The sequence below is a fragment of the Eumetopias jubatus genome, unplaced genomic scaffold, assembly GCF_037043125.1.
Source record: "Eumetopias jubatus isolate StellerSeaLion01/CBP00866 unplaced genomic scaffold, mEumJub1_p1.0 scaffold_2, whole genome shotgun sequence".
In the NCBI taxonomy this organism is placed as follows: domain Eukaryota; kingdom Metazoa; phylum Chordata; class Mammalia; order Carnivora; family Otariidae; genus Eumetopias; species Eumetopias jubatus.
The window spans coordinates 181872065-181896855 of NW_028274808.1; the positions used below are offsets into that span (position 1 = coordinate 181872065).

At 45.7% G+C, this 24791-nt stretch overlaps 1 protein-coding gene across 4 annotated transcripts in view; it reads left to right on the forward strand.

Moving 5' to 3' along the window:
• The window catches only part of SEL1L3 (SEL1L family member 3), a 101193-nt gene that overhangs the window by 57619 nt on the left and 18783 nt on the right, over positions 1–24791 (forward strand). For 3 of the 4 annotated variants that reach the window (XR_003612712.2, XM_028126281.2, XM_028126272.2), the window contains exons 12-17: positions 4651–4770; positions 6431–6571; positions 10243–10305; positions 13756–13932; positions 16080–16207; positions 18754–18837. Coding sequence is in view for 3 of the 4 variants with exons in the window: in XM_028126281.2 (XP_027982082.1) it covers positions 4651–4770; positions 6431–6571; positions 10243–10305; positions 13756–13932; positions 16080–16207; positions 18754–18837 (713 nt within the window). In the remaining variant the exon portion in view is untranslated. The remainder of the gene's footprint in view (positions 1–4650; positions 4771–6430; positions 6572–10242; positions 10306–13755; positions 13933–16079; positions 16208–18753; positions 18838–24791) is intronic. The other variant, XM_028126290.2, reaches the window with a different exon arrangement.

The window sequence follows — 24791 nt, forward strand, 5'->3', positions numbered from 1 at the left end:
CCCTGATCAGCATGTCTCCTCTAGGGACACCATACTATTGGCCACACAGTGCTGTGCACACCTCCTGGCCCTGTTTGGTCTCCTCTGTCTGGTTTGCTTCTCCACACTCGCTCCCCTTTTCCTGCCTGCTGACCCTCCTACTTGAACCCTGGGCTCAGACATCACCTCCTCCTCCAGATCTATTGTAGGGGGGCCGTGGTACCTGGGTGTACACCTGCGATTGCCCTTAGGGTGGGTGCTGTGTAGAGGGTCACGGAGCTGACTTCCCCAGGAGACTGGAGGCTCCCTGACACAGGTGACTTTTCTGTTCACATCGGTGGCCCCAGTGCCCAGCATTGTGCTTGACACACAGTTGGCACCCAGGGCTTACCAATGGGATGATGGATGGGATAGGAGTGCAGCTCATCCAGTGACAAACATGAAGTTATTACACTGTCTTGCTGAGTCTCTGGTGATTTCTGAAGCGACCAGTGCTCACTGTGGACTGCAAGCACCCAGAGCACTTGGCCCTTCTCACATTGAGGCTTTCTGCGTGGGATCCCCTGTTTGAGAATCTCGGGTACTTATCCTTACAGCAGATATTTCTCCATTCTTACTCTAATAAAATCCCTAAACTGTTAAATCTTAACAAAGAAAACACACACCCTCTCTTGGGAGCCAAGCATCATAGCTGACTTTAAACACCCCGCGAGGCAGGTTCCTACTGGTGTTTCCCACGGGCCATGCGGGAAGTTGGCGGAGGTAGGGGGTTTAAGTGTAGGCTCTGAAACTGCCCCGCTCCTGAGTCCCCGGGGGTTGGCTGAACCGTTGTATCTCACAACTCCAGAGAACGCAGATGTTCGAGAAAATGCGAGCTCCCCAGTTGCAAAGTCGGAGGGGGTTTTCAAATTCCTGCCCTTTCTGTCTTCCTTCTTGTCTCCGTCTATCTCTGTCTCTGTCTGTCTCTCTCATGTTTCCCTTGCTCTCTTTGCCTCTTTTCTTTCTCTCTCCTCCTCTGTTCCTGTCTCCACCACTTCCCTTGCCCTCCACAACCCCTGCCCACACTCCCCTCTGCCCTGCCCTGTGCCCTGCTCTGTGCTCAACGGCAGATAGCTGATAGGGTGTGAGCACAGCCCTTGTAGCCTGCAGGCTGAGCAGAGGGTAAGGGGGTAACGCAGGTGAAAGTCAGTGTCTGGGACAGTGTGGCCTCTCCTCTGACACTGGATGCAGGGGCTCTGAGGACAGCACAGTCTCCAGACAGTGGACCTCCTCTGACCTGGTCAGCAGTACGGGATCGGCACTGTTCATTCTAGAGACCTTGATTTATAACACAACAACAAAAAGAACCCCTCAGAAGCCACAAAAATCACAGCACTGGCCGGGGTGGGGCCTCTGGGTCCCTGCCCACCTCTACCCAGCTCTGGCCGCCACCCACCCACCCTGTTGCTTCTGCACACCACAGCTTCTTCCTGGTTTGGTCAGGTTTCCATCTGAAGCATCATTCTCTGGTCACCAAGTATTGTTTCAAATGAACGAACCAACCACCAAGCATTGCTTCCTTGTAGGGGTTGTCTCTTCATCGGATGTCTTTGTGGGTGGTCAGCTTTCACAGAAGGTCCCAGGCATGTGGCTCTGACATGGTGATAGGTGCTGCCGTAGTGACCCCAGCACTATGGAGAAGCAGCCAACTGCCTGGGCATGGCGGACAGTTGAGGCGTGGCTCCAGGGCCAGATTTGCCCGGGTTCGGGTCCCAGGTCTGCTCTTCACTGGGTGTGAAGTTTCAGGGTAATTTTCCTCACCTCTGTCTCTGTACAGCTTTCTACCTGTAAAGTGGGTGCCGTGATGGTGTGCGCCTCACACAGCTTGAATAAGTTAAGCCACATGATGTGTGCCTAGTGGAGCCCAGCACATGGTATGAGCTCTCTAAAATGTTTCTGGCCCTGATGCCCCCTCCTCAGATTCTGTTTCTTCCATCTTCCAAAGCATAAAATTCTCTTAGATAGACCATCCCCTCAACGGAAGGCTATGAGCTGCACAAAACTGCAAAACCAACAGGAGGGCGAATGTTTAAGCTGCTGTCGGCCTTTTACGTGTTAGAGCGAACTAAGGACCTAACAAATGATGAGTTCCCTTACTGAGAGCTTAGCATACACCCTCCACTCTGCTAGCTCTTTTATAAACAATCTCATTTAATCCTCACGCAGCCCTATGAAGTCGGTTCTTATTTTACAGAGGAGGCAACTGAGACTCAGAAGGTAAAGAACTGCCCAAGGTCACACACCAAATGAGTCATAGGGCCTCAGTTAGAACCTAGGCCTTTCTAACTCTTTATATTTTAGTATAAAAAATAATGGCTGATAGGTTGAGTGCTTTCGATATAGGAAGTATCATGCTAAGCTCCATTTTATGGATGCAGAGACAGAGCTCAGATCAGTAAAGTTAGTGGCCCAAGGTCCCAGGGTAGTTAGTGGTGAGTTAGAGTTCCATCTGGTCTGATGTGAAAGGTTGTGCTCTTAATGGCCCGATCCTGCTGCAAAACTCGATGGCACCACCCAGGGGAGTAGGAGGGGCTAAGCCAGGGGACAGAGATACAAAGGACAAAGTGTTCCTTCTTCAGAATTATGCACAGCTGTCCAGGTCCCCCCAGAAACATGACCTTTGCCAAGACCCTCCTCATGACACTGTTTGAATTTACTATGTCTCAGGGAAGACGATGCAACAGTCTACCACTTCCTTCCTCTCAGATGTATGAGTCCTTCACTGGGTGGTGAGGCCCATGGTCCCCACTGCCAGCCAGCCTGAGTTTGACATCTAAGCTTGAAGAGCTAAATATATGATCTTGGATAAGTTACTTAACTTCTGAGCCTCAGTTTCTACATGGGCATGGGATATTGACAGTGATACTCTTGTAAGGTTGCAAAGATTCAATGAGTCAGTCTTGGGCAAAGCAATTAGAACAGTGATATATCATCAGGATATATCTTATTGGGCTATATCAGTGACATATCGTCACTTGGCAGAGAGTGGCAGAAACATCTGAGATTGTAAATCCTTGCAGGGTAGGAAGTCCCATGGCAAAGTTAAAGAGAAAGAAACAAAATAAGAAGAAAAACAACCAAAAATCAAAATGTCCAAGTTCTCCTGTTGAAAAAAAAAAATTCTAGTTGAGAATTCCATTATTTGAACAGCTCAAGCTTCAGCCCAATTCCAGGCTCATCACAGACAACAGAGTGTCCCCTGGAGTTTGAGCTGAAACGCCAGCTCATTGGCCGCACATTTGTCAGGGTCGAGGAGACAGAGTGGAGTCTAGGGCCTTCTTGCTAGAGGGCGACACTTTGGGCAGCCTGAAAGAGCCCCGTCTTTGGAGTTAAGCCAGCCTGGCTTCAGGGCCTGCTCTACAAAGTGACCGTGAGCTGACAGTTTCACCTTTGGAGCCTCGGTTTCTTTGCTTATAAATCAAGGACAGTGATATTTGGGTTGCAACCCTATGGTGAGGATGAAGTGCGGAAAAAGTTTTAAATACCTGGCACAGATGGTTTCAGTTAAAGGTAGTGGGTGTCATTATTCGAACCGTTGCTCTTCACTTGGTGGCCTCCCCAGGTGAGACACTGAGCAGGCCGTGACGCCTGCTGGGTGCTGAGCCCCAGCACAGTCCCTGCTTCCCAGCCCCCAGCGCCCCCCGGAAGGGACCTGTGGCTCCGCACGGCCATAGCAGTCTCAGGAATGGGTCTGCAGGCTAGAGTTTGTGAATATAAGGACTTTTCTTAACTAACGAAGAGGGTCAGAAGGGAAATCAGGCCTGGCTCCTTGTTCTCTGAGGCTTCTTTCCCAAACTCATGCAGATCCAATTTTTTCACCATCTGCCCGTGGCATGTGCAGGGCGCAGGAAGCCCTTTCCCGGACCCCTCATGGCATTGTTAAATAGACTTCATTATGTATAAGTGGAGACCGTAAAACCACAGAACTGGTCTCTTGATAAGCAGCCACAATTTACACATCAAAATGAATCTGATTTTCTTCAGAGGAGTCGGATACTTCAGAGGCAATGTGCCAATTCAAAACACTTTATGAACTCTCCCTTTGGGGTCATCCTTCGAGCCTCTAGCACATTCTTGCTCGCATCCTCAGAGTGAACGTGCCCTCTTTTTTTTTCCAGGGTAGATTTAATTTTTGGAAATAGCCAAAAGATATTTGAAGCTGAGCCCGCTAAATAAAAAGGGTTAGGCATGCAGGATAATAACACTTTGGGATAAAAAAAAAAACAAAGTTATACTTAGAAAATATTGATTTACCTTTTTTGATGCTGTGTGTAATCTGACTCTGAAATCCGCGGCATGAAAGTGGTCTTCTGGACAAGCCTGAGCAGCCGGAGTGAAAGGGGAATAAATTTTGCCCTCCCAAGGCAAACATTTTGTTTGATAGAAACAAAAATGCCCATTTAGACAGATGAGATGTGACACATTCATTTAAGAAGAATCTGATCTCATGGCATCATGAACACACCTCATATTTCAATTATTCATATAGTTTTTACTTGTGCAATTGCTAGTTTAAGAATAATGTCCTGGCTCTTGCGTGCCCAAATCATTTGGATATTTCCCTTCTCCCCCTCCTTCCCTTTCCTTCCTTCTTCCCTCCCTCCCTGCCTTCCTTCCTTCCTTCCTTTTCAGGCGTATGTTGAAACAATTAGACTGAAGGATGATGAAACACTCAAGGTACAGACCAAAGAGGACGGAGATGTCTTTATGTGGTTGAAGCATGAAGCCACCCGAGGCAATGCGGCAGCTCAGGTAAAAAAATGTGGTCCACTGTTTTGGAAACCCATCAGTTGTAATACCCAGGTTCTGCCATGGTAACAAAATATCTCAAACCTCACTGGCTTAAAACTGCGCAGGTTAGTTTCTTGCTCCCGCTGTCCGTCTCATGCTGAGAGCATGCGCTGTGCTCTCGTAGAGCCCTACGAATGGAGCTAACAGGGGCTTCACTGCAACACAGGTCCCCACAGCCATGGCTGCCCAGAAATGGCACAAGCCATCTCTCACATTTTACGGCCAATGCAAGTCACATGGTCTCTCTTGACCACGCAGGCCGGAAGTGCACCCAGAAGGAGAGAGAGCTACACGGTTTGTGATCCGTCCTAAAGACTATCATTAGACATTTTAGGGCATTAGATAGAAATAAAAAGAGTGCAGGAGAGATTAGATGGGTATCAGGAAGAAAGCCATGAATTCAGCTAGGAGAATAACAGAAATCAGGTTCAGCATGACCAACGGACCAACCTTGGCTCTTGAACATGTCTTGTTTCTTGGATGGACTTTTCTGAGGTACCAGGAAGGGCAGAAAGCTGGGAGAACTTTCTCATCTGACTTCTTGCCTTGATTTCACTCTGAAGAGAAACGCTTGACGGGAGCCAGCTTAGACAGATTGCACTGGGAGGGAGAAAGCTCCCTTCCCCAGGAATGGCTTTAGCTTTTGCTTTGTGCTCCTAGTGAGCATACAGTGTGGTTAAGGGCCTCTGGGTCCACTAAGCAGGCAGAAGCCCAGAGATGGGAAAAAGAAAGAAAACAAAAAAGACAAATGCATTGACAAGCAAGCATTTCAGAGACCCTTTAGTAACGCTAGGTCTTCCTAGAGTTTCAGGAGATACTTTGCTGGAAGTTATAAGTACTTGAGTAGAGGGTAGAAAGAAAAGGAGATGAGAGAAGAAGCAGAAAGGAAGAAAGACCATCAGGGGCCAGAATGGGGCTAGAATGTTAACCAACATTCCTCTGCTCCCTTCTCGGGCATCCATCTCCAGCCTGCAGTCTTTTTAGGGCAGGAAGGAATTCCAGCGCCTAGTTCCGGAAATGCCACCGTCAGAGTCATTTCCAGGGTGCTCCAGAGCTTGTATGAACTTTCCTGCCTTCATTCAGCAAATCTTTGTTGAGTAACTTCTATGAGCTTCTGCTGAGCTTTGCTGAGTGGGGGCTGAGGGAAGAAAGAGGGACAAATCACATCGTGAGGTTCTGATCCCCAGAGAGCTCCCCGCCTCGAATGTCATGGCGGAATGAGCCATGTGGACAAGTGCTGGAGTGGGAGGAGCTGAGTGCCCTTCTGATACGGATGTGCACAGGCCTCCAGGCCACTCACTAGGCTCAGGGGATGGCATGTACCTTCCAAAAGAAAGGGGCTTTGGAGAGAGGAGAGTCATTGTTGACCAAGTTTCACCCGGCTCTGGCCCTGGGTGCAGTAGTAGACTGACTCACATTCACGTACAGACATGCATGGTTTCCAACTGGGGCTACGGACTTGTATTTACACAAGTTCACTTTTCAGGGCTCCAGCCCCCAGTTGAAAGATGACATGTGTCTACCTAATTCCTGGTTCTCAGGTTTGTCCTTCCACCTTTTAAAGTCTTATGTTAAGCATTACACAGGAAAGTCATTATTCTAAATTGCTACTGTCTTGAAGCAACGATTGGCCCAGATGCTGTTCTGGGGCCAGCAAGGTGTGGCCAAGAATCCTGAGGCGGCGATCCAGTGGTATGCCAAGGGCGCGCTGGAGACCGAGGACCCTGCGTTAATATATGACTATGCCATTGTGTTATTCAAGGTAAGAGTCCCTCAGTTTGGGCTGAAATTACGCAATTCTTATCAGGCTTCCCGAGCAGTTCCCGTAGGCGTGCAGGCAAACGAGGATTCTGTAACCGGAGAAATTCAGTATATGCTTCTGTCACTCTTGATGGAAAGGGATATTTGCTGAAAAGGCAGAGTCAGAAACAGTCCCCTGGTCTCATTTTCAATCATTAGTCTTATGTTTGGCACCTGGATTCTCTTTGCTTTTGCAAGAACTGTCTAGAGGAAGCACCCCTATTTTATGGATTGGAAAAAAACGGCCACCAGCCCCCAGAGGTTCTGCAAGTTCACCACCAGACAGAGTTGTCATTGAATTACAGCTTAACCCAAGTGCATGTTTGGGCTGGCTCCCAACAGTCTGGTTGGTCAAAACAAAGATCTTGTTTTAAGCCAACAGGAGAACGGGGGATGGGTTGAAAGGGCATTAGCCCAGGAGACAGAGAATGGAATTCAAGTCCCTCCTCTGCAATCATCAGCTATGTGTCCTTAGAGTTATTTGATCTCATGGGGCAATGGTAATGACCAGAGATTGAATGAGATAACATAATGAATGGGCTTCAAGAAATGTAAAATACTGTCTTAAACGAAATCCTCATAGTTTGCACTGATTGAGCACTTATTACATGACTTACATGTATTAACACATGAAAGCCTCACAACCACCTTGTGAGGTAGGCATGGGGGTGCGTTATGATTACTGTTTGTATATGTGGTAACAGAGGCAGAGAAAGTTTTTTTAATTTGCCCAAGGTCACACAGTTGGTACATTTTAGAGATCTGAGATCTCTAAGATCTGGATCCTAATCCAGGCAGTTCAGCTTCAGAGTCTGTGTTCTTCACCCCTAAACACAAGACATCAACTCACCAGCCTTGGAAAAGCAAAACTCTTGATTTTGGGAAAGAAGCCCTTGGGCCCCATGTCCTGCCCAAAGAAAGCCGCTACCCTCATAGTGAGTGTCTCCAAACAAGGACATGGAATCATGGCCAGGTCCATCTTCAGAACCACAGCTGTGGCTGCTCACTGATTAACAGCCATGACTTTGCTACATTTCTAGCCCTCTACAGCCTTAAAACCTATTGGTTCACATGGTTTCCAAATATAGGGTCTGGACTTTCCTTTTTCAGTTGTCAAGTCAACATAGAAATGGTTTGACTCCTAGCCATATGCTGAAGCATCCATGTGTTTATTCAATAAACACCCATTCCAGGCTGACAAAACGCCAGACTCTACTCTAGAGGGAGGGACAGATGGATGTGTGTGCCATATCCCCGACCTCAAGGGGCTTGTGCAGTGGTGGGGAGGGCAGGCACAGAGAGGCACCGGTCCACCAGAACTGGGGCTGGCCATTGTCAAAGTGCAGAGAAAATAATAGCATGAATGAGACATTACTTCTGATCACCAGGAGCTCACCATCTAGAGGGAGAGGCAGATACAGGAAAAATGACTCTGGAGGTGATGGATTGTCTGCTTTCCCAACCTTAAAGTTTTTGGGTTCTCCTGCATTCTAACGAAGAATCCCTCAGTGGGACAAGGGAAGCCCCTTATCGGTATTTCAGTAACGGGAAGATTTTACCTCTGGTCAGAAGGTCACTTTAAGTGTGTTCCATGTGAAATAACCCCATGCAGAAAATGAGCTTCCCAAATGTGAAGAACAGTAGTGTGCTCTGGAGCTCTGTGTGGGCATTCGGCACATTGTATGATGGCGCCATGGTGGCTACAGCTTGGCCAAGACAGTCTAAGCCATCCCGTCTTGCATCCACATGAGGATAGCACTTTGACGTTTACTGTAGCAGCTGTTTTCCATGAATTCACCCAGTGGACCCTACTGAGCACTTACTATGTACCAGGACTTTACATTTCTCTCACTTAACAGCTTCCAGTACGACTCAGATTTGTGCTTAGTGCGGGGTCTTTGTGCAAGAAATTATCCCACTTAGGTTTACATAACAAATATTCTAGAAGATGCTTGGTGCCTAGAAATAAGAGTACCTGAATTCTAGTCACAGATCTAACTGTGAGGCTTTGGGTAAGTCATCCTCCCATTTTATGCCTTCAAAGCAAAGAAGTTGGAGAAGATAAACCTTGAGTTCAACCAGGTTCTAACGTTCTGTTCTCCTGCTCTTTCTGACACTTTTCCAGAAGTCCAAAAACCTTGTCCCATTGCCCCATCCAGTTATTCCACATAGCCTCCGTGTCCTTTTGTCTTTCCTCTTCCTCTCTATTAAATGAAGTAATGGTGCTTTTCTGAAAAATATTTTCATCTTCAACTTGGCTTCAGCTCATCGGTTTCATTAAATAGGTAACTTCAAGGCTAGGAGAAACTTGGTGTATATAATTTAACTCTTAGTTGGATTCGCAATTTTATTTGGGGTCCTGAAAAATACAGAGACAAACATATCCTGCACATTTTCTGTAAGGAGGTTATGAATCCTAATACGTTCTCAGCACGGAACGGGAACGCACAGGAGGAAGTAGAGCGTGCTAGTTACAACTTGGACTCTGGAGCCTGCCTGCCTGGGTTCGAATCCTGCCTCTGCATCTCACTTACTGTGCGATTCTGGGCAAGGGCTCGGATGGGAATGCTAGCAGCATGTCCGTAGGCTTGTGGTGAGGATTAGATAGAGCAGCACAGTGCTGAACCCACCACTTTAATTAACACAGGGATGTTTGCTCATGCTGTCTTCACTTACTGTAGTGCTGTTTCAGTAGAGTTAAAAGCTATATTTGGTACGAAGCACCCCCAACATTATATCACATGTGACCCCATCAACCTCCCTGTCTCTGGCCAGGAAGTCTCCATGGGGCACATGTGGTGAGTGTGTCAACACAGATGCTAGGTGGGTTTGGTAGCAGCGATGGTTTTCATCCGGCTTACCTTGTGCACCATCTTCATTGTCAGTCCTGTGGTGAGAGAGATCTTGAGGCCCTCTCCCACTCGATCCTCAGAACTGTCACTTCCCCACACGGTCCTGCAGACACCTCAGTGAAGTCCCACAAAGTTCCTCTCTTGTAGCAAGAACCCCAAAGCCGTTTCTCTCTGTGGTGGTGTTCAAACCGCCTCTAGCTGGAAAAACTTTGTAGGAGGAACCTTGTCAGTTTCCGTCAGCATCTGACGCGACAGATTCCAACGGGTCCTGTCTCCTTCACAGCTGGCTCTTGAGCTGGTCCACCCTGGAGACTCCCGAGAGGACCCGGGAAGGCTGCAGAGGACAACCTAATAACTTTTGACAGTCCCATCACAGATCAAGGGCTGTATCTGGCTCGCAAACGAGGCCAGCCACAGAGAAACGCATCCAGGATGACCAGACTCATTTAATTGTTCTTCAGGGCTTCTCCCAATAGTACCTGTGGATTGACAGGAATGGCATTCACTCGATGATAATGGGGGGTTTGTGTGGATGCTAAGCGGGCAAGGTGAGGTCTGCTGCCTCTGCACCACACATATAAGCAAGATAATAGTGAGGATGATGATGATGACGGTAGAATAGTTCTGCGTGTAGAAATCTTTAAGATGAGGCTTTTAATGAAGAAGGCTTGGGTTTTCTTTTTGAAGTATTTTATGTGGAGCACTGATACACCTGCGTCATGTTTTCAAGTGCGATCTGGGTTTATTTTCTTCCTACTCATTGCTGTTTATCATTGTTTAGGGTCAAGGAGTGAAAAAGAACAGACGGCTTGCTTTGGAGCTGATGAAGAAAGCGGCTTCCAAGGTAACACTTTTGCATATTGTCAGAGGGAAACATTTGCACCACACACGCCCACACGCTCACACGGCTGAGAATAAATGGCTAGCCTTTGGCCCGGCCCATGGAAAACGGAGTGGGGAGGGGGGGTCGCTGCCATAGCGGTGATTAGTCATTTTGGAGCTACAACACATACAGAAACCCGCCACAATGGGGACGGTGGAATTCAAAAGCTGAATTCACCTTCCAGTCAATAGAATTCAGGCCGATTTTGTTCGAAGGCTAAAATTATAATCACGGGCTGCCTGGATAACAAGCAGTGGGGGGGAGCGGGGCTCCTTGGAATTGAATGGGTATGTAGACATGCCATTGAATTAGGAAAACCAAAAGCCGAATTCCTTTGAAGGTTAACCCTGTCGTGTCCAAAGCCCGTGTACTGCCCGTGCTGTAATAATGGGGATGCATATCAAGGTGACGGCCAGGTTTAAAAATTGCTTTGTTTTTGTCACTGTTTTCTTTAAAATGTTGTCGTCGAGTCAGCTGGTTTCACTCTAGCACTACAGAATGGAGGTTAAATATCACCTGTGAGGGGACACACACACACATACAATGTGTTGCACACCCACACAAGCACGTTCACAGGTGCATGCATGCAACTTGCAAATAAATTCGTAGAAACCACTATAAGTCTACAACCTTGACAGAATCCTTTATAGCCCTTCTGGCTCTTGAAAGTGCCTCCCTCCCCAAGGCTGCTAAATACTTGCCTTATCAACAAAGACTCCTCAAGTACCCATGTTGATTTCTTGTTCCGCTCATCCTACCATGAGAAGTTCAGAGTCTCTTTTTTTTGTGTGTAGAAAGAGGCTTTCCCGTCCACCTTGGTGGTGTCAAGAAAGCACTTGACCCAAGAGAAGGGAGCCCACTGAAGCGCACACCAGCTCCTGCCCCCTCCCCGCACAAATTAAAGGGCAGAAGTAGAGAGGCAGATTAACAGTGGGCATTTGGTCCAAAGCATCCTAAAATAGGGCAGTGATGGGGTTGCCCCGGCAGCTGTGAAATTTGCATCTCTTTAGCCATCCTAGTGGTGAGCTGACGCCTAATGTGCTTTGTTTTGAACGGATTCTTAGCAGAGCTTAGGTGAGGATTGGGAAATGCTGCCTTATGGCCTGGAGTCATCATATCCTTAAAAGTGTTATGTGATTCTCACTCATTCACTCGGCAAGGAATTTTGAGGCCCCTACTCTTTGTCAGGCACTGTGGCGAAGGTCCCATCTAGTTTGGTTTTTGGAATTAGCGAAAAGTCACACGGGAGCAAATCTGGTGATTGAGCTGCACCTGTCCAGAACAGAATATGAATAGTAAGCAAGAAAGACAGGATTTCTTGTGGGGCTCCAAATGCAATTCCCCATAGAGTTCTGCAGATGTTTTGAGGGATGACAGGTGCATTTGAATAAGCCTGTGGCCTCTGGCTTTGCAGCAAAAGTCACTGTGATGTGTACCTTCCGTAGGCTTGTTCCAAACCTGGCTGTTGCCACTTTATGGTATGGCCTGGTCCATTACATGATTGAAAGGCATTCTGCCAGACTTTCCAAGAGACCACCATGCACCTGGTACAGCATGCAGCTCAGGAAGAAGGCCTCGATGACTAGATCCACGGCACTGACACCCTTCCTGATGTCAGCTGGCTTGGGGGTCAGTTATCTCGGGGGCCTGCAGATCTGAACCCTACTGTCCATCCTCAAAGTGTAGGATTTGGATTTCCAGCATTCAAAGTGTGGCTTTTGTTCATTCGTCAAATCTTTGAGTACCTACTCTGTAGCAAGCACTAGTATAGGTTCTTGGGACACAAAACAAAGATTCCTGCCCTCATGGAGCTTCTGTTTTATTTTATTTTTTAAAAGATTTTATTTATTTGTGAGAGAATGAAAGTGAGAGAGATCACAGAGCTCCGGAGAGGGGAGAAGCAGACTCGCCACTGAGTGGAGAGCCTGATGTGGGGCTCAATCCCAGGGCCCTGGGATCAGGACCTGAGCTGAAGGCAGACGCTTAACCAACTGAGCTACCCAGGCATCCTGGAGCTTCTATTTTAATGTGCTTTGTGAGTTTCTTTCCCCCTGGTCTTTCTGGCACCCGGAGTATGACAGAAATCTAGGAAGTGTAGCTTTTCAGGATCCACTGCAGACTGAAAAGGCTCAGCCTGGGATCTTGGCATCTGTTCTCAAGGGACACCCATCCTTCACTCGTGAAAGGTGGTAAAAGAGATTTGGTTCTATACTTAGACTCTGATTTAACAAGTTTTACAGATGCAAGGCACTGTTTGACCCTTGGATCTTTTTCCCCCTGCTTCTTCATGGTTTGGTGGGCCCCGCAGAAAGGGAGGTATGAGAACCCTGTCTGCCCATGTCTACACACAGGTGTCTCACTGTGGGGCGGGAGGCTCCTTCTGGAGCACTCACACCCCTGCAGGGCTTCTGAGCCCTCAACAACCAAGCTGCAGGCTGCCCTGTGGAAGCAAGCGGGAGCATCTCGGGAAAGCACATGAGAGTACCTGCTAGAATGAAATAAGCAAGCACAAGGAGGCTCCAGACTCGATTTGCTTGAAGTACTTCCTCGGTACCAGCCCCAGATCTAGACACAGTTTTAAAACCCTCCTCCCAGGGACCCTGGGTGGCTTAGTTGGTTAAGCGCCTGCCTTCGGCTCAGGTCATGATCCCACGGTCCTGGGGTCGGTCGAGTCCCACATCGGGCTCTCTGCTCAGCAGGGAGTCTGCTTCTCCCTCTGCCTGCCGCTCCCCCTGCTTGTTCACTTGCTCACTCTCTCTCTCTCTCTGACAAATAAATAAAATCTTAAAAAAAAAACAAAACCCTTCTCCCATCCCCATCACCCTCGCCCCCACCTAAGCCCCCCTCCCCCCACCCTCCTGACTCTACCTGTCAGGACTGGGGCTCCCAGTAGCCTCAGAGCTCCTGTGCTTTGCAAGCAGGTTGTTACAGCCGCTTCCCTCCGAGAATTTGTTGGTGTTCAGTGCAGAGTAATCAACAGATGTGCAGGCGGATCACCTAGAAACTGTCCCAGCCGGGGGGGGTGGTGTCAGGCCTCCCATTGCAGGTGAGCGCTCATGAGTCGCGAGGTCACTGTTGATGCTGCGGAGCAAGAAGAGGCCTCTTGTAGACAAGGGCTTTGCACAGGAGCCTGCAGGAGCTGCGCCATGATTTGGGGGTAGCATCGCTGCGGAGCTGGTAGGCAGGAATCCCCCAGCAGCAGCCAGATGAAATCCATCCCGGGGAAGGCTCCGAGCAGGCTCGTGGTTTCTAACACTTAGCTTTTCTTCAATGCCATCTGCCCCCAGAAAGAGATGGGAAAGGTTTTGCTCAGACCCAGGCGGAGTGCTTTCCCAACAATTGATTCTCTTTAGGTTTCATTAAAAAAATTTTTTTTAAAAAGTAATTTTTTTTCATTGTTCTAAAATCCAGGGATTGCATCAGGCAGTCAATGGCTTGGGATGGTATTACCACAAATTCAAGAAAAATTATGCCAAAGCAGCAAAGTACTGGTTAAAAGCAGAAGAAATGGGGAATCCAGATGCATCGTACAATCTTGGAGTCCTGTATTTGGATGGCATTTTCCCCGGAATTCCTGAAAGGAATCAAGTAAGACTTGAGACCAGCTGTGCCGCTGGCTACTGGCTCATCTGCCATGTGCCTGGCCTGCGTGAGGCCCCGTGGGGGTGCAGACGCCACCCAAGACAGACCCTGTCCTCAAGCAGCTCCAGGGTCCAGTTGGGAAGATAAGACAGCAAACAGCAAAGGATGCTATCTAGCCAAGTGTCAAGTGTGTGCCCTTTGCTGTGATCCAAACGGATCTCGACAGGGGAAACTGTGATGACCCAAAAGCAGTCAGGAAGGCTTCCTGGAGGAGGGAGGCCTGAACTAGGGAGGAAGGGGAAGATGATTCAAGATGAGAATGAGCAAGAGGCAGTGCAGAGATTGATCTTCCTAGAAGCAAAGAGAGCTGGGTCCAGATAGGGTTGCCTGATATGAGACCAGATTTCATAATAGTGAAAACCACAGTGACAGTCTTCAGTGTTTGCTAAGCACTTCCTCTGTGACAGACACTCGGAAATAGTTGACATGCACCCCATGTCATTCCAATTACCTTCTGGAATAGCTGCTATGATTATATCCATTTTACAGAATGAACAATCAAGGCTCTGAGACGATATGTAACTTACTCAGAGTCATATGCTTAGTGGAGGCAGGACTGGGATCCCTGCGCGAAATAGAAGCCCCTCGTTATTACTAATACTCTTGATGATGGTGCTTTTAATTTCTGCACCATTATAGTCCACAAATTTCATTGAATGCCCACCCTATGCCAGGCACTCTACGAGGCACTGGGGGTACAGGAGCCTTACATATATCTGGGAGAAGAATGTTCCAGAAAGAGGGAATAGCCAAGGCAAAAGCCCTAGAGGAAAGCAGGCTTGTTGCTCCTCAAGGAACAACAGGGAAGCTGGAGCAGCGGGAGCGGGAAGTGGGGGAGGGGCGTAGGTGGGCGAGAAGGTCAGGCAGGCAGGTGTGCAGGTCATTGTGAGGTCCCGGCCCCTCCGAGGAAGATGGGAAACCTCTGGGCAGCTTTGGACAGGGCAGTGATGTGCTGTGCTTTAAAAACCTCCCCTTGGATCCTAGCAGAGACTAGGATTAAAGAAGACAAGAGGGGAGCAGGGGCTAATGGATTATTGAATCCAAGTGAGAAGGATGGGCGACCCCAGGAGGGGGACAGAAATGTGGCTGGACTATGCATGTACTTTGAAGGTCAAGGTGACAGGGCTTGCTAATGCATTGGATGTGAGGTGTGACAGGGGAGAGGAGACAGGGTGACTCCACAAAGTATTTGGCATTTATCGAGGTAGAAGAGTGGAGGGGGCAATTCGCAGGATGGGCCAGCCTGAGGCAGTGGCAAGTTTCTGGGGGTAGGGAACTGGAAGAGAATTTTTGTGAAGCACCGTGCTAAGCCTTGAGAATACATCTCATTTAATCCTTGAAACGGCCATTCGTGCTAGGTATTATTAGCCATATTTTTCAGTTGCAGAAATCTCGCAGTTGGAGAGATGAACTAATACGCCCAAGGTCACACGGTGGGGGGCGGGGCGGGGAGCAGAGCTGGTATTTAGACCCAAGCCCATCTGACTCCAAAGCCCTGCTTCAGAACGGCAGCTAACCGCCTTGGAAAAAATAATAGTAAGCAGCAGAACATTCACCCTTCTAAATGTTTGTCTTATTTTTCCCCTCTGCCTCTCTCTGCCTGCGTAAGAGGCTGTATATTTTTATGCATTGCTAATGTCTGGTCACCCACCCACGTATATGCTAGTGTGGATTTTTTATTGTCATATTCTAATTCTCACCTTCCTGCGGGAGATGCAGTTTTGGCACATGAGTTTGAAGAAAGTATTCAGCAAGGTTAGGGAAGCCAATGCCTGAATTTTCACCCGGTGTGACTTCTGATACATTCTTCTGTTTCATTTACAAGGGTTAAGGGATTCATAGCTACGTGTTGTCTTATTAACTTATTGGGTAAACTTAACAGAATAGCTTACTGTCAAGGTTATCGCATCCAGAGGCCGGCTTCTGTGATGGGCTGTCTTCCTGAAGCTTGACTTGGTTTTCCTAATGATATCAGAAGTGATGAGCCAGTGAAAATATCAGCAGTTGAGTGTCTCACCGTGTTGGCTCTGGGGAGACCAGTCCACTTGGGAGGACTCCTCACCAATGAGATAACTCTATTTCTCTCTCTACAGACTTTAGCTGGTGAATATTTCCATAAGGCTGCACAGGGCGGACACATCGAAGGAACCTTGTGGTGTTCTCTCTATTATATCACAGGAAACCTGGAGACATTCCCTAGAGATCCCGAGAAGGCTGTTGTGTAAGAATCTGTCAGCTATTGTGCACAAAGGGAAAGCTGCGTACTTTATTCACTGTGCCTGAAAATGGAGTCCCCATTCTTTGTTTTGCAATTTTGAATTCAATCTTTATTTTTACCAGTTATGCATGCACAGAGTTTCAAAAGCCATCTCGTTCGACAAGGCAAAAATAAGTACATTTTAACTGAAACCAAAAAAATAATAATTTGACATGGGAAAAACAAGCAATCTGCTCTCCCACCCAGACTACTTCCTGCTCTCAAGAACAAGTCACTTTCAGTCTTTTCATTATTTCTTTACTGTTTGCCTCTCTCTTTCAATGACATGCTCATACTACTATCTCTTGTTATTTTCATTACAGGCTTTGTCTAATGATGTCCCACTGTGAAAAATAAAGATAGAGTTCCCTCTCATTCTGCCACCACCTACCATCCCACGCATCCACACTTCCCACCTTGTCCCATTTTCCCATAAATATATCATTATTTTGGTTAGATTAGGAGCGGGGTGTCCATTATTAGGGCCATGTGAGGGCTAGGCACAGCTGAGCCATGTAATATGCTATGACTACTTTTTCTTTATTACACAGTTTTTTTTGTTCCATGGAGTATTAATTATACTTCATAGTCCTTTAGTTGCTTAGCGTTCTGCATACTTATCATTTTTCATGTGCTTAATTCTTCAAATTCTCCCACAGTTGTCTAAATCTCTCCTCCGTATGTCCAGACCCACCAGGTATACAATTAACTTAATCTCGGTGACATCTCTGTCTTTGCTCAGGACAGAGCTACCTTCCTGAAATTAACTTTGTCATCACTGTGGAGGTTCCCTTTCTCTTCATCCCTGTCTTTTTGGGTTCTCCTTGCCTTACCTTATTTCTTCCTCTTTCTTGATTTACTCCTATGCTTTTGTAGAGCACATCCTACAGTAGCTTCCTAAAGAATGGTGAACAAGAGGTGCATTTTTGAGGTCATGCATATCTGAAAATGTTTTACAGAGGTTGGCAAACTAGGACCCATAAGTAACATGTGGCCCACCCTCTGTTTTGTGTGGCTTCAGGAGCTAAGAACGCTTTTTACATTTTTAAAGGGTTGTAAGACAAATACACACACTATGGTGAATATAAGTAGAGACTCTATGTGGCCCACAAGGCTTAAAATATTTACTATCTTGCCTTTTACAGAAAAAAAAAAAAACAACTTTGCAGACCTCTGCTTTAGACCACCCTCAAACCAATAGTCTGGCTTTTCAAAAGGTTTTGTTTCATAAGGCATTTGAGAGCAAATCCAACCTGACCTGAACTCAGTGATAAAACTTGACCAAGACAAACTTGAAGCTTTTTATCATTATTTGTTAGGATGTTTGATGTGAACATTCATATGTTTCATAAATTTTTTTTTGTTATTGATTCCTAGCTTAATTCCACTGCAATCAAAGAATACATTCTGAATGAGTTCAGTTGTTTGGAATTTGTTGAGGCTTACTTTATGACCAGCATACCATCAATTTTGCTACACCTGCTTTTTTTGTTTCTTAGAGTTTTTTTGTTAGAGTTATATCTTTTTCCAGACTTTTAATTTTGTCTTCTTTTAATTTTAATATGTATCTCTTCTAAGCAGCAAATAATTGGGTTTTGTGTACTTTTTATTCAGTCTGACGAGTTTAGTTTTTAATTGGTATATTTAGACCATTTACATTTAATGCAACTTGCAGATACATTTTGTTTTAAATCTACCATTTTACTACTTATTCCTTATTTGTCCCATCCATTCTTTGTGCTTGTTTCCCCTTTTCTTACCCTTCCTTTACATTACTCAAGTTTTTTTTTTTTTTTAAAGACTCTATTTATTTATTTGACAGAGAGAGACACAACAAGAGAGGGAACACAAGCAGGGGGAGTGGGAGAGGGAGAAGCAGGCTTCCTGCTGAGCAGGGAGCCCGATGTGGGGCTTGATCCCAGGACCCTGGGATCATGACCTGAGCCGAAGGCAGACACTTAATGACTGAGCTACCCAGGCGCCCCATTACTCAAGTATTTTTTAAAAATCTTATTTCCCCTTTCCATCAGCTTGTTAGTTGTGTATCCTTGTAATATTCTTTTAGTGGTTGTTAAGTCTAAAGATTACAACAGGCCAGTTCATTATTAGTAAAAATTCTCCAGGATAACTTAGAGAACAGAAAAAAAAATGGGGAAACCTTATAATAAATCAGTAAACATGTTTTAATGGAGGGAGTACTAGAACTCTTGGTGAAGATTATCTTTTTTCGCATCGGCAGTTATTTTTCATTAGGTGTCTCTCATGTCTTTGTCTCCATACACGATAACTCCTAAGCGCTTAGAAGAAAAGGCACTGAATGTAAAGTTCTCAAAATGCATCTTTTTTTTTTTTTTTTTTGCCTTCTTAATGTTCAGTTCTGGTTTGTTGCTGTGTAAAAATTCTAACAAGCAAAATAATCCCCAGGTGGGATTTATTGAGATCATATGAAGAAAAAAGCAATTATTTAATTTGCCACAGTTTGGATATTTTCTCGTTCCTTTTCTTTTCAGATGGGCGAAGCACGTAGCTGAGAAAAATGGCTACTTGGGCCATGTCATTCGCAAAGGCCTCAATGCCTACCTGGAGGGCTCATGGTAAGCTGGGGACCCATGTGAGAATGAACTTTCTCAGCCCTCACCTTTCAATTTGTCAGTGTAGTCGAATGAGAAGGAGTCTTAAAATACAACCGAAAGAGCAATTTGCAGGGAAATCATGGCCTCCCAGTAATGATATTCAGAGTATCACAGACTGATTGGCTGTTGATTGGAAAACATAGCATTTCCATGTTTAATTATACACAAAAATTAGTTCTTTAGGGGAAGCGCCCACATTCATCAAGTTGAGAGACACATGAATGTGTTGACTTCTCTTCCCTTCAAGCTTGTTCCTCTTGGTTTTAGAGTGGAGACAGCACAGGGGGTCTTAGCTGAACCTCTGCCTCTCCCTGGCAGAACACAGAAAGTTCATGGGAAGCAGAGAGAGCAGTGTGTTTAAGGCTCAAGCTACATCTTTCCACTGATACGTTACTACATCTTCCATGGCCAAGAGCTTGGGATTACTGGAACTCACTCACCAGCCCTCGGATATCACAGCCAAACAGATTCCCCATTTTAACTTTCTTCTGATGGAGTTAACAAATCTCAACCTGTACCCTATGGGATGAGACGCTGCACTGAGGACTTGCAAATGATCCCCGTTTGCTGTGCCTTGATTTTACAAATAAGGGCACACCTTTCCAAACTGCAAACTCCACCTGATTCCATCTTTTTGTTTTCTTCTGCCAGTCCTGCCACTCTGTCTTCCTTTTCCATTGGGACATATTTTCTTGGTTGGTTTATTGCCTAAGTGATCTGGGTATTTCAGTAATAACTTAAAAGGGTATACAAATCAGCACATATCCCATTGGTCCACTGCCTCAAAGACATTAGACCAGACCTATCATAGATCATAGTCTGATCTGAACCTTAATTAAAAATTAAAATATAAGTCCAAAAGAACACTATTTTCCCCTTTGGTCCATGGGTGCCCGCATAATCAGCAGACAGCATGTCAGTGAATGAAAATCTTAAAGAAGGCAGGGAAGTGAACCCAATGAAAATACCAAAAGGAATGTTTGTTATCATCCTGTGAAAATTTATTATCTGCAGCCTCACTTTGCACAATCTGGAAAAAAATTTTAATGGAATTTTTATTTTCCACTAGATACACCTTATAATTTTTTTGGTGCTTTATCTTGTCTCCCAAGTGAGCTTCAGCTTCTAAAACTCCCAAATTTGAATTTAATTTATTCTCTACTTCTCATCCTCCAAACTTCCCCCGCCCTTTGCTCCCCACAAGCTTCTTAGGGGAAAAAGAGTATTCAAAAACCGAAGTGTGTATGTGGGCTTTCCCAAAGAGAGAGCCCATCTGTAAACACCCCCACACTGACACACATACACACCACAATGCTTGACACTATTTTTCCCATAAAGAGAGTGTCTATTAATAGCTACATTTCTTGCCTGCATTTGAATTTAACATCACAAAGCATTTCAGGTAGCACATTTTAAAATTTGCTGTGAAGGTCGAGATGAATTAAGATTTTTGCGACCTGTTGTCCTTCTTAAAATATTCAGCCACAACACGAGATTGATTTTTTTTTTTTTTTTGGTAGAGGGGAGGGGGAAATTAAGTGTGTTCTACACTGTGAGTTCGGGTCCAGGTCAGCAGATTTTACTGAGTACACCTAAATGCAGGCTGCCTTGCCATAAGCTGCAGGGGATGCCACAGGCGGGGCTCGAGGAAATGGGGAAGTTCCCTTCCTCCTTTCTTTCTTTCTTCTTCTTCTTCTTCTTCTTCTTCTTCTTCTTCTTCTTCTTCTTCTTTTTTTAAAGATTTTATTCATTTGACAAAGAAAGAGAGTACAAGCAGGGGGAGTGTCAGGCAGAGGGAGAAGCAGGGTCCCTGCTGAGCAGAGAGCCCATCCCGGGGCTCAGTCCCAGGATCCTAGGATCATGGCCCAAGCCATAGGCAGACACTTAACCACTTAACCAGCCAGGTGCTCTGCCTCATTTCTTCCTTATGCTGAACTTTCTGCAGTTTCTCACGTGGCCCGCATTCTGTCTGCCCTCTGGATCTTTGAACTTGCTGTTTCCTCTGCCGAGAAGTCCTCCCTAACTCCTTACTCCCTTTAAGATCATGACTGCTCTTGTTGATTGTCCGGTGATTTGTACCCCAGGGCCCAGCACCTAGGGTTACCTGGGAAGTGCTCAAAAGCAGAGCGCACGATCCAAGGCAAATAGAACAACCATAACTCAAGGCACATGAGCAGTATATAAAGAGCATGAAGGATTCTGAGAAGGAGAAGATGCTATCTGGTTTGTGGGACTTAGATCAGCCTTCATGACGGGGGTAGCAGATAATATGGCCTTGGGGGCTGGGTGGGATTTCCACTTGGCCATGCAGGGAACAGCATTTCTGATGACAGGAATAGCAGGAACAAAAGCAAAGAGATAGGAAAATTCTGGATGCGTCTAGGAAATTTTAAGCCACCAGTCTGCCTTCAGGTAAGATTTGTAAAAGGGAGTGACAAATAATGAGAGCAAAGAGGTGCTGCTCTATGGAACTTTGAATGGCAGGTCATACACTTTTTACTTAATTCATGAGGCAGTGGGGAGCTATTGATAGTTTGGGGAGAGGGTAGTGACATGACAGAGCTGGGGCCTGAGATGTCTAACCAGACAACTGTGTTTGATGGTAAAGAGAAGGGAGAGTCTGAAGGGGCATGCTGGCTCAGAATCCAGGTAAAAGGAGCCGAGCATTTGAACTGGAGATGTGGCAGAAGCCAGTTGAGTTGTTTTCTCCTTCTTCTGTCATATAGTAGTTGATACGTATGAAGTGATACGTACAGGTTCTTAAGCATAATGATACAATGAACATCTGTAACCCGATGTAAGAAAATGAACAGTTGAAGCCCCCTGCATTTCCCCCCCCAGATTAAACCCACCCCCACCCCCAGTCCCCAGAAGTAACCATCATCCTGAGCCTTGTTTTTGCTCTCCCCTTGCTTTCTTTATAGTTTTGCTATACGTGGATATATTCTTAAGCAGTAGAGTTATTTGGCTTGTGTCTGGGCTTCATATTATTAGAACCATATTATATATGGTTCAACTGCTTTTTTTTTTTTAACGTAACACTGTGTTTCTGAGCTTCATATCCCTTGATGCATGTATCTGCGGGTCATTTTTATTGCTGTCATATACCACACTTTACTTACCAATTCTTACTTTAACACACATTTGCGTTTCCCTTTTTTTGTTGTTTTTTAAGAACAATGTGACCATGAACATTTTTTATGCATATCGTGGCATACCTACGAAAAGTTTCGCTAGAATATAAACTTAGGAGTGGGGTCACAGGGCAGGTACTTTATAAGATAGTGTTCACCTTTATAAGATAATGCTAGCTGTTTTCCCAAAGGATTTTACCAATTTACTCGCCTGCCAACCATGTATACATTTTTGTTTCTCCATATCCTTGCCAATCTTGATGCTGATGCTACGTATTATAAAGTTTCAATCCGGATCCGAAGCCTTTTTTCTATCAACAGGAAGAGACATCTAGTATCCGTTATAATGGGAAAATCTTCGTCAAAATATATTTGAGGCGAAGTGCTTCTATTTCCTCCTGCTCTCCGAGTCCTGAAGCCGGCCCTGGGGTTAAACAGGAAATATAGGAATGTTGGCCTCCCCACACCACAATGTGGCTTTTTTGGTACCATCTATTTTGCTGTAATAGAACTAAATCATCCACCAATGTCCCAAGTCCATCCCCCTTTTTCATTTTCTGTGAGTGAATTTATTCTGGACGTTATTTTCAAATTACATGTGTCAGTTTGATGAGCTTGTGCTTTTCTGTGTTGTTCCAAGATTTATATGGGATAGTTTAAAAGAGGAGCATGATTGAGAAAAGGGCTTGTGGCTTTTTGCTGTATCTGCGTAATATGGAAGATAATGTTGTCATGCCTCAGGCTGTCCTCGGACACCAGAAGAAGTCAGCGAAGGAGAGGCTGACTGTCATGTTTCATTTCTCTCTGCCTTCCCCTATGTGTGTTTTATCTGTGAGCCATGTGTTTTATTGTCCTTTGTCTTAAATATGCCCCAAATATTTAACCCAGGAGGTTAGCCAGATTATGGCGGGCTTGAGGCAAGACAAGTAGGCGCGCCAAACTCAGTTGAAAGAGATTCACCTTTCGGCAAGAGACCAGGGGTCTCAAGTTCCACGGAGATCCCAGGATTTTTTTTTTTTTTTAATCCTTTCGGTTTGAGCTGCAGAGAAGAGCACAAAGAAAATCATATAATTGTTTGGGAAGCTGCTCAAATTCACAATTCACAGCAAGCAGCCAAAGGATTGATTATTAAGATGTATCATTATAAAACTCTCTAAGTGTATATGCTGAGTCAGAAGTGGGAGGACAGCAAATATGCCCCTAAACTCGTTCTTTACCATAAATCCCCTCCTTTCCATGTCCACCCGCCACCCCCATCCCTGTCAGAATGACTGTCTGGGGGACAACTTCACTTTAGTGCATTTGAAATAAAGCTTGAAGCTCTAGTGAGCTTCCTAAGCCTTGCGGAAATTCATGGAAAGGACAGTACAGCTTTGTGGCTTATCTTTGGGCTTCCTGCCCACGGTTAAGTGCTGTGTACGTGTTTGTTCCACGAATATAAATATAGAAATATCTGTAATTAATACTTCTGGGCACTCTGTGTTGAAACACAAATAAGAACAAAGCACTGGGAGGCTAAATGTGGGTAGGATTTCTGCAGAGGTGTCATTTCTCAGAAGTCTTAATAAGCTGAGGAAGTCTGGCCGTGAGAGTTCTAACTGTCCCCTGCGGATGGTGGTGGTGTGGGAGTGCACGGCATCGGAGGGTTGCTTCTGCAGGAGGGAAGACAGAGGTGGATTTCCCTTCAGTGCTTCTGTTGACATCGATGTTTCATAGACATCTCTTTTTGATGGATTTCAGTGCTTCCTCAAAGGAAATACTTGGGAATTCTATGAAATTTCCCCTTGGCTTATACAATAATTGGACAGTGCAAATCTTCCTATAAAACTCGCCCCTCCCTCCCCTCCCCACAACCAAAGTAACTCTAGAGACAAGATCTTGTCTTTGTAAAGTTTATCCTAGTGACTCAGTTCTTCCGGGAAGCGTCAGCCTCATGCCTCCCTCGCACATTCTAACAGTCTGCCCGACTGCTGTCAACGAAAACGCCATTTTGATTACATTTTAATAATGTGAGCCACATCCCATCCAGTTATGGCAGCAGAGGGACCTGGCCCGACATGTGACCTTGAGCTGGCAAGTCTACACCAGCTCCTTCCCGCATCCATCCCTGGGGGAAACAGGCACTGGTTCCAATCCAAATGTCTCCAAAGAAACGGAAGATTGTAAGACCTTGGGAATGGGTCCCTGTCGCAGAATGATGGGGACTTTCTGCCAGGCCTCCTTTGCATGCCCTCCATCTGGGGTCTGTTCTGAAGATTCTTGTCACAAAGCATGATTTTTACCAGCTCTGTAGGAAAACGCCCAGGCATCTTTTGTGTGGTTCTTATGGCTGCCGTTGTGGGTTTGTTATCTGGTTTGCAATGCAGGGCACAAGTGCCCAGCCAACTTCGTCTCTCTTTAGCATGAGTCATGGCTAATTGGTCTGCTGCCTTGGGTGTCTGGGAAGCGGCCCGTGACCTGCACCATGTCCGATTGAAGGTCTCACTGTCCTAATTTGACCCCCAGTCAGAAGCCAGTTTTGGGGTGGAACTGCAATTAAGAAAGAGTTCTTAATGTCAACTCCTGAGAGTGCAAAATAACAATGATATCTGGTCAAAATAAAATTTCGCTCATAACCTGGGTAGCACAAAGAAAATGGAGGAAATCATAGAATTAAAAAGAAGAAAATAAAATGACTTGATTCTCACCACCTCGAGAAAAGTACTGTGAACATTTTGATAGATAATTTTGGGGTTTTGTTTTTTTTTCCTCGGCCTATATGCACCGGCTTGAGCTTGTGAA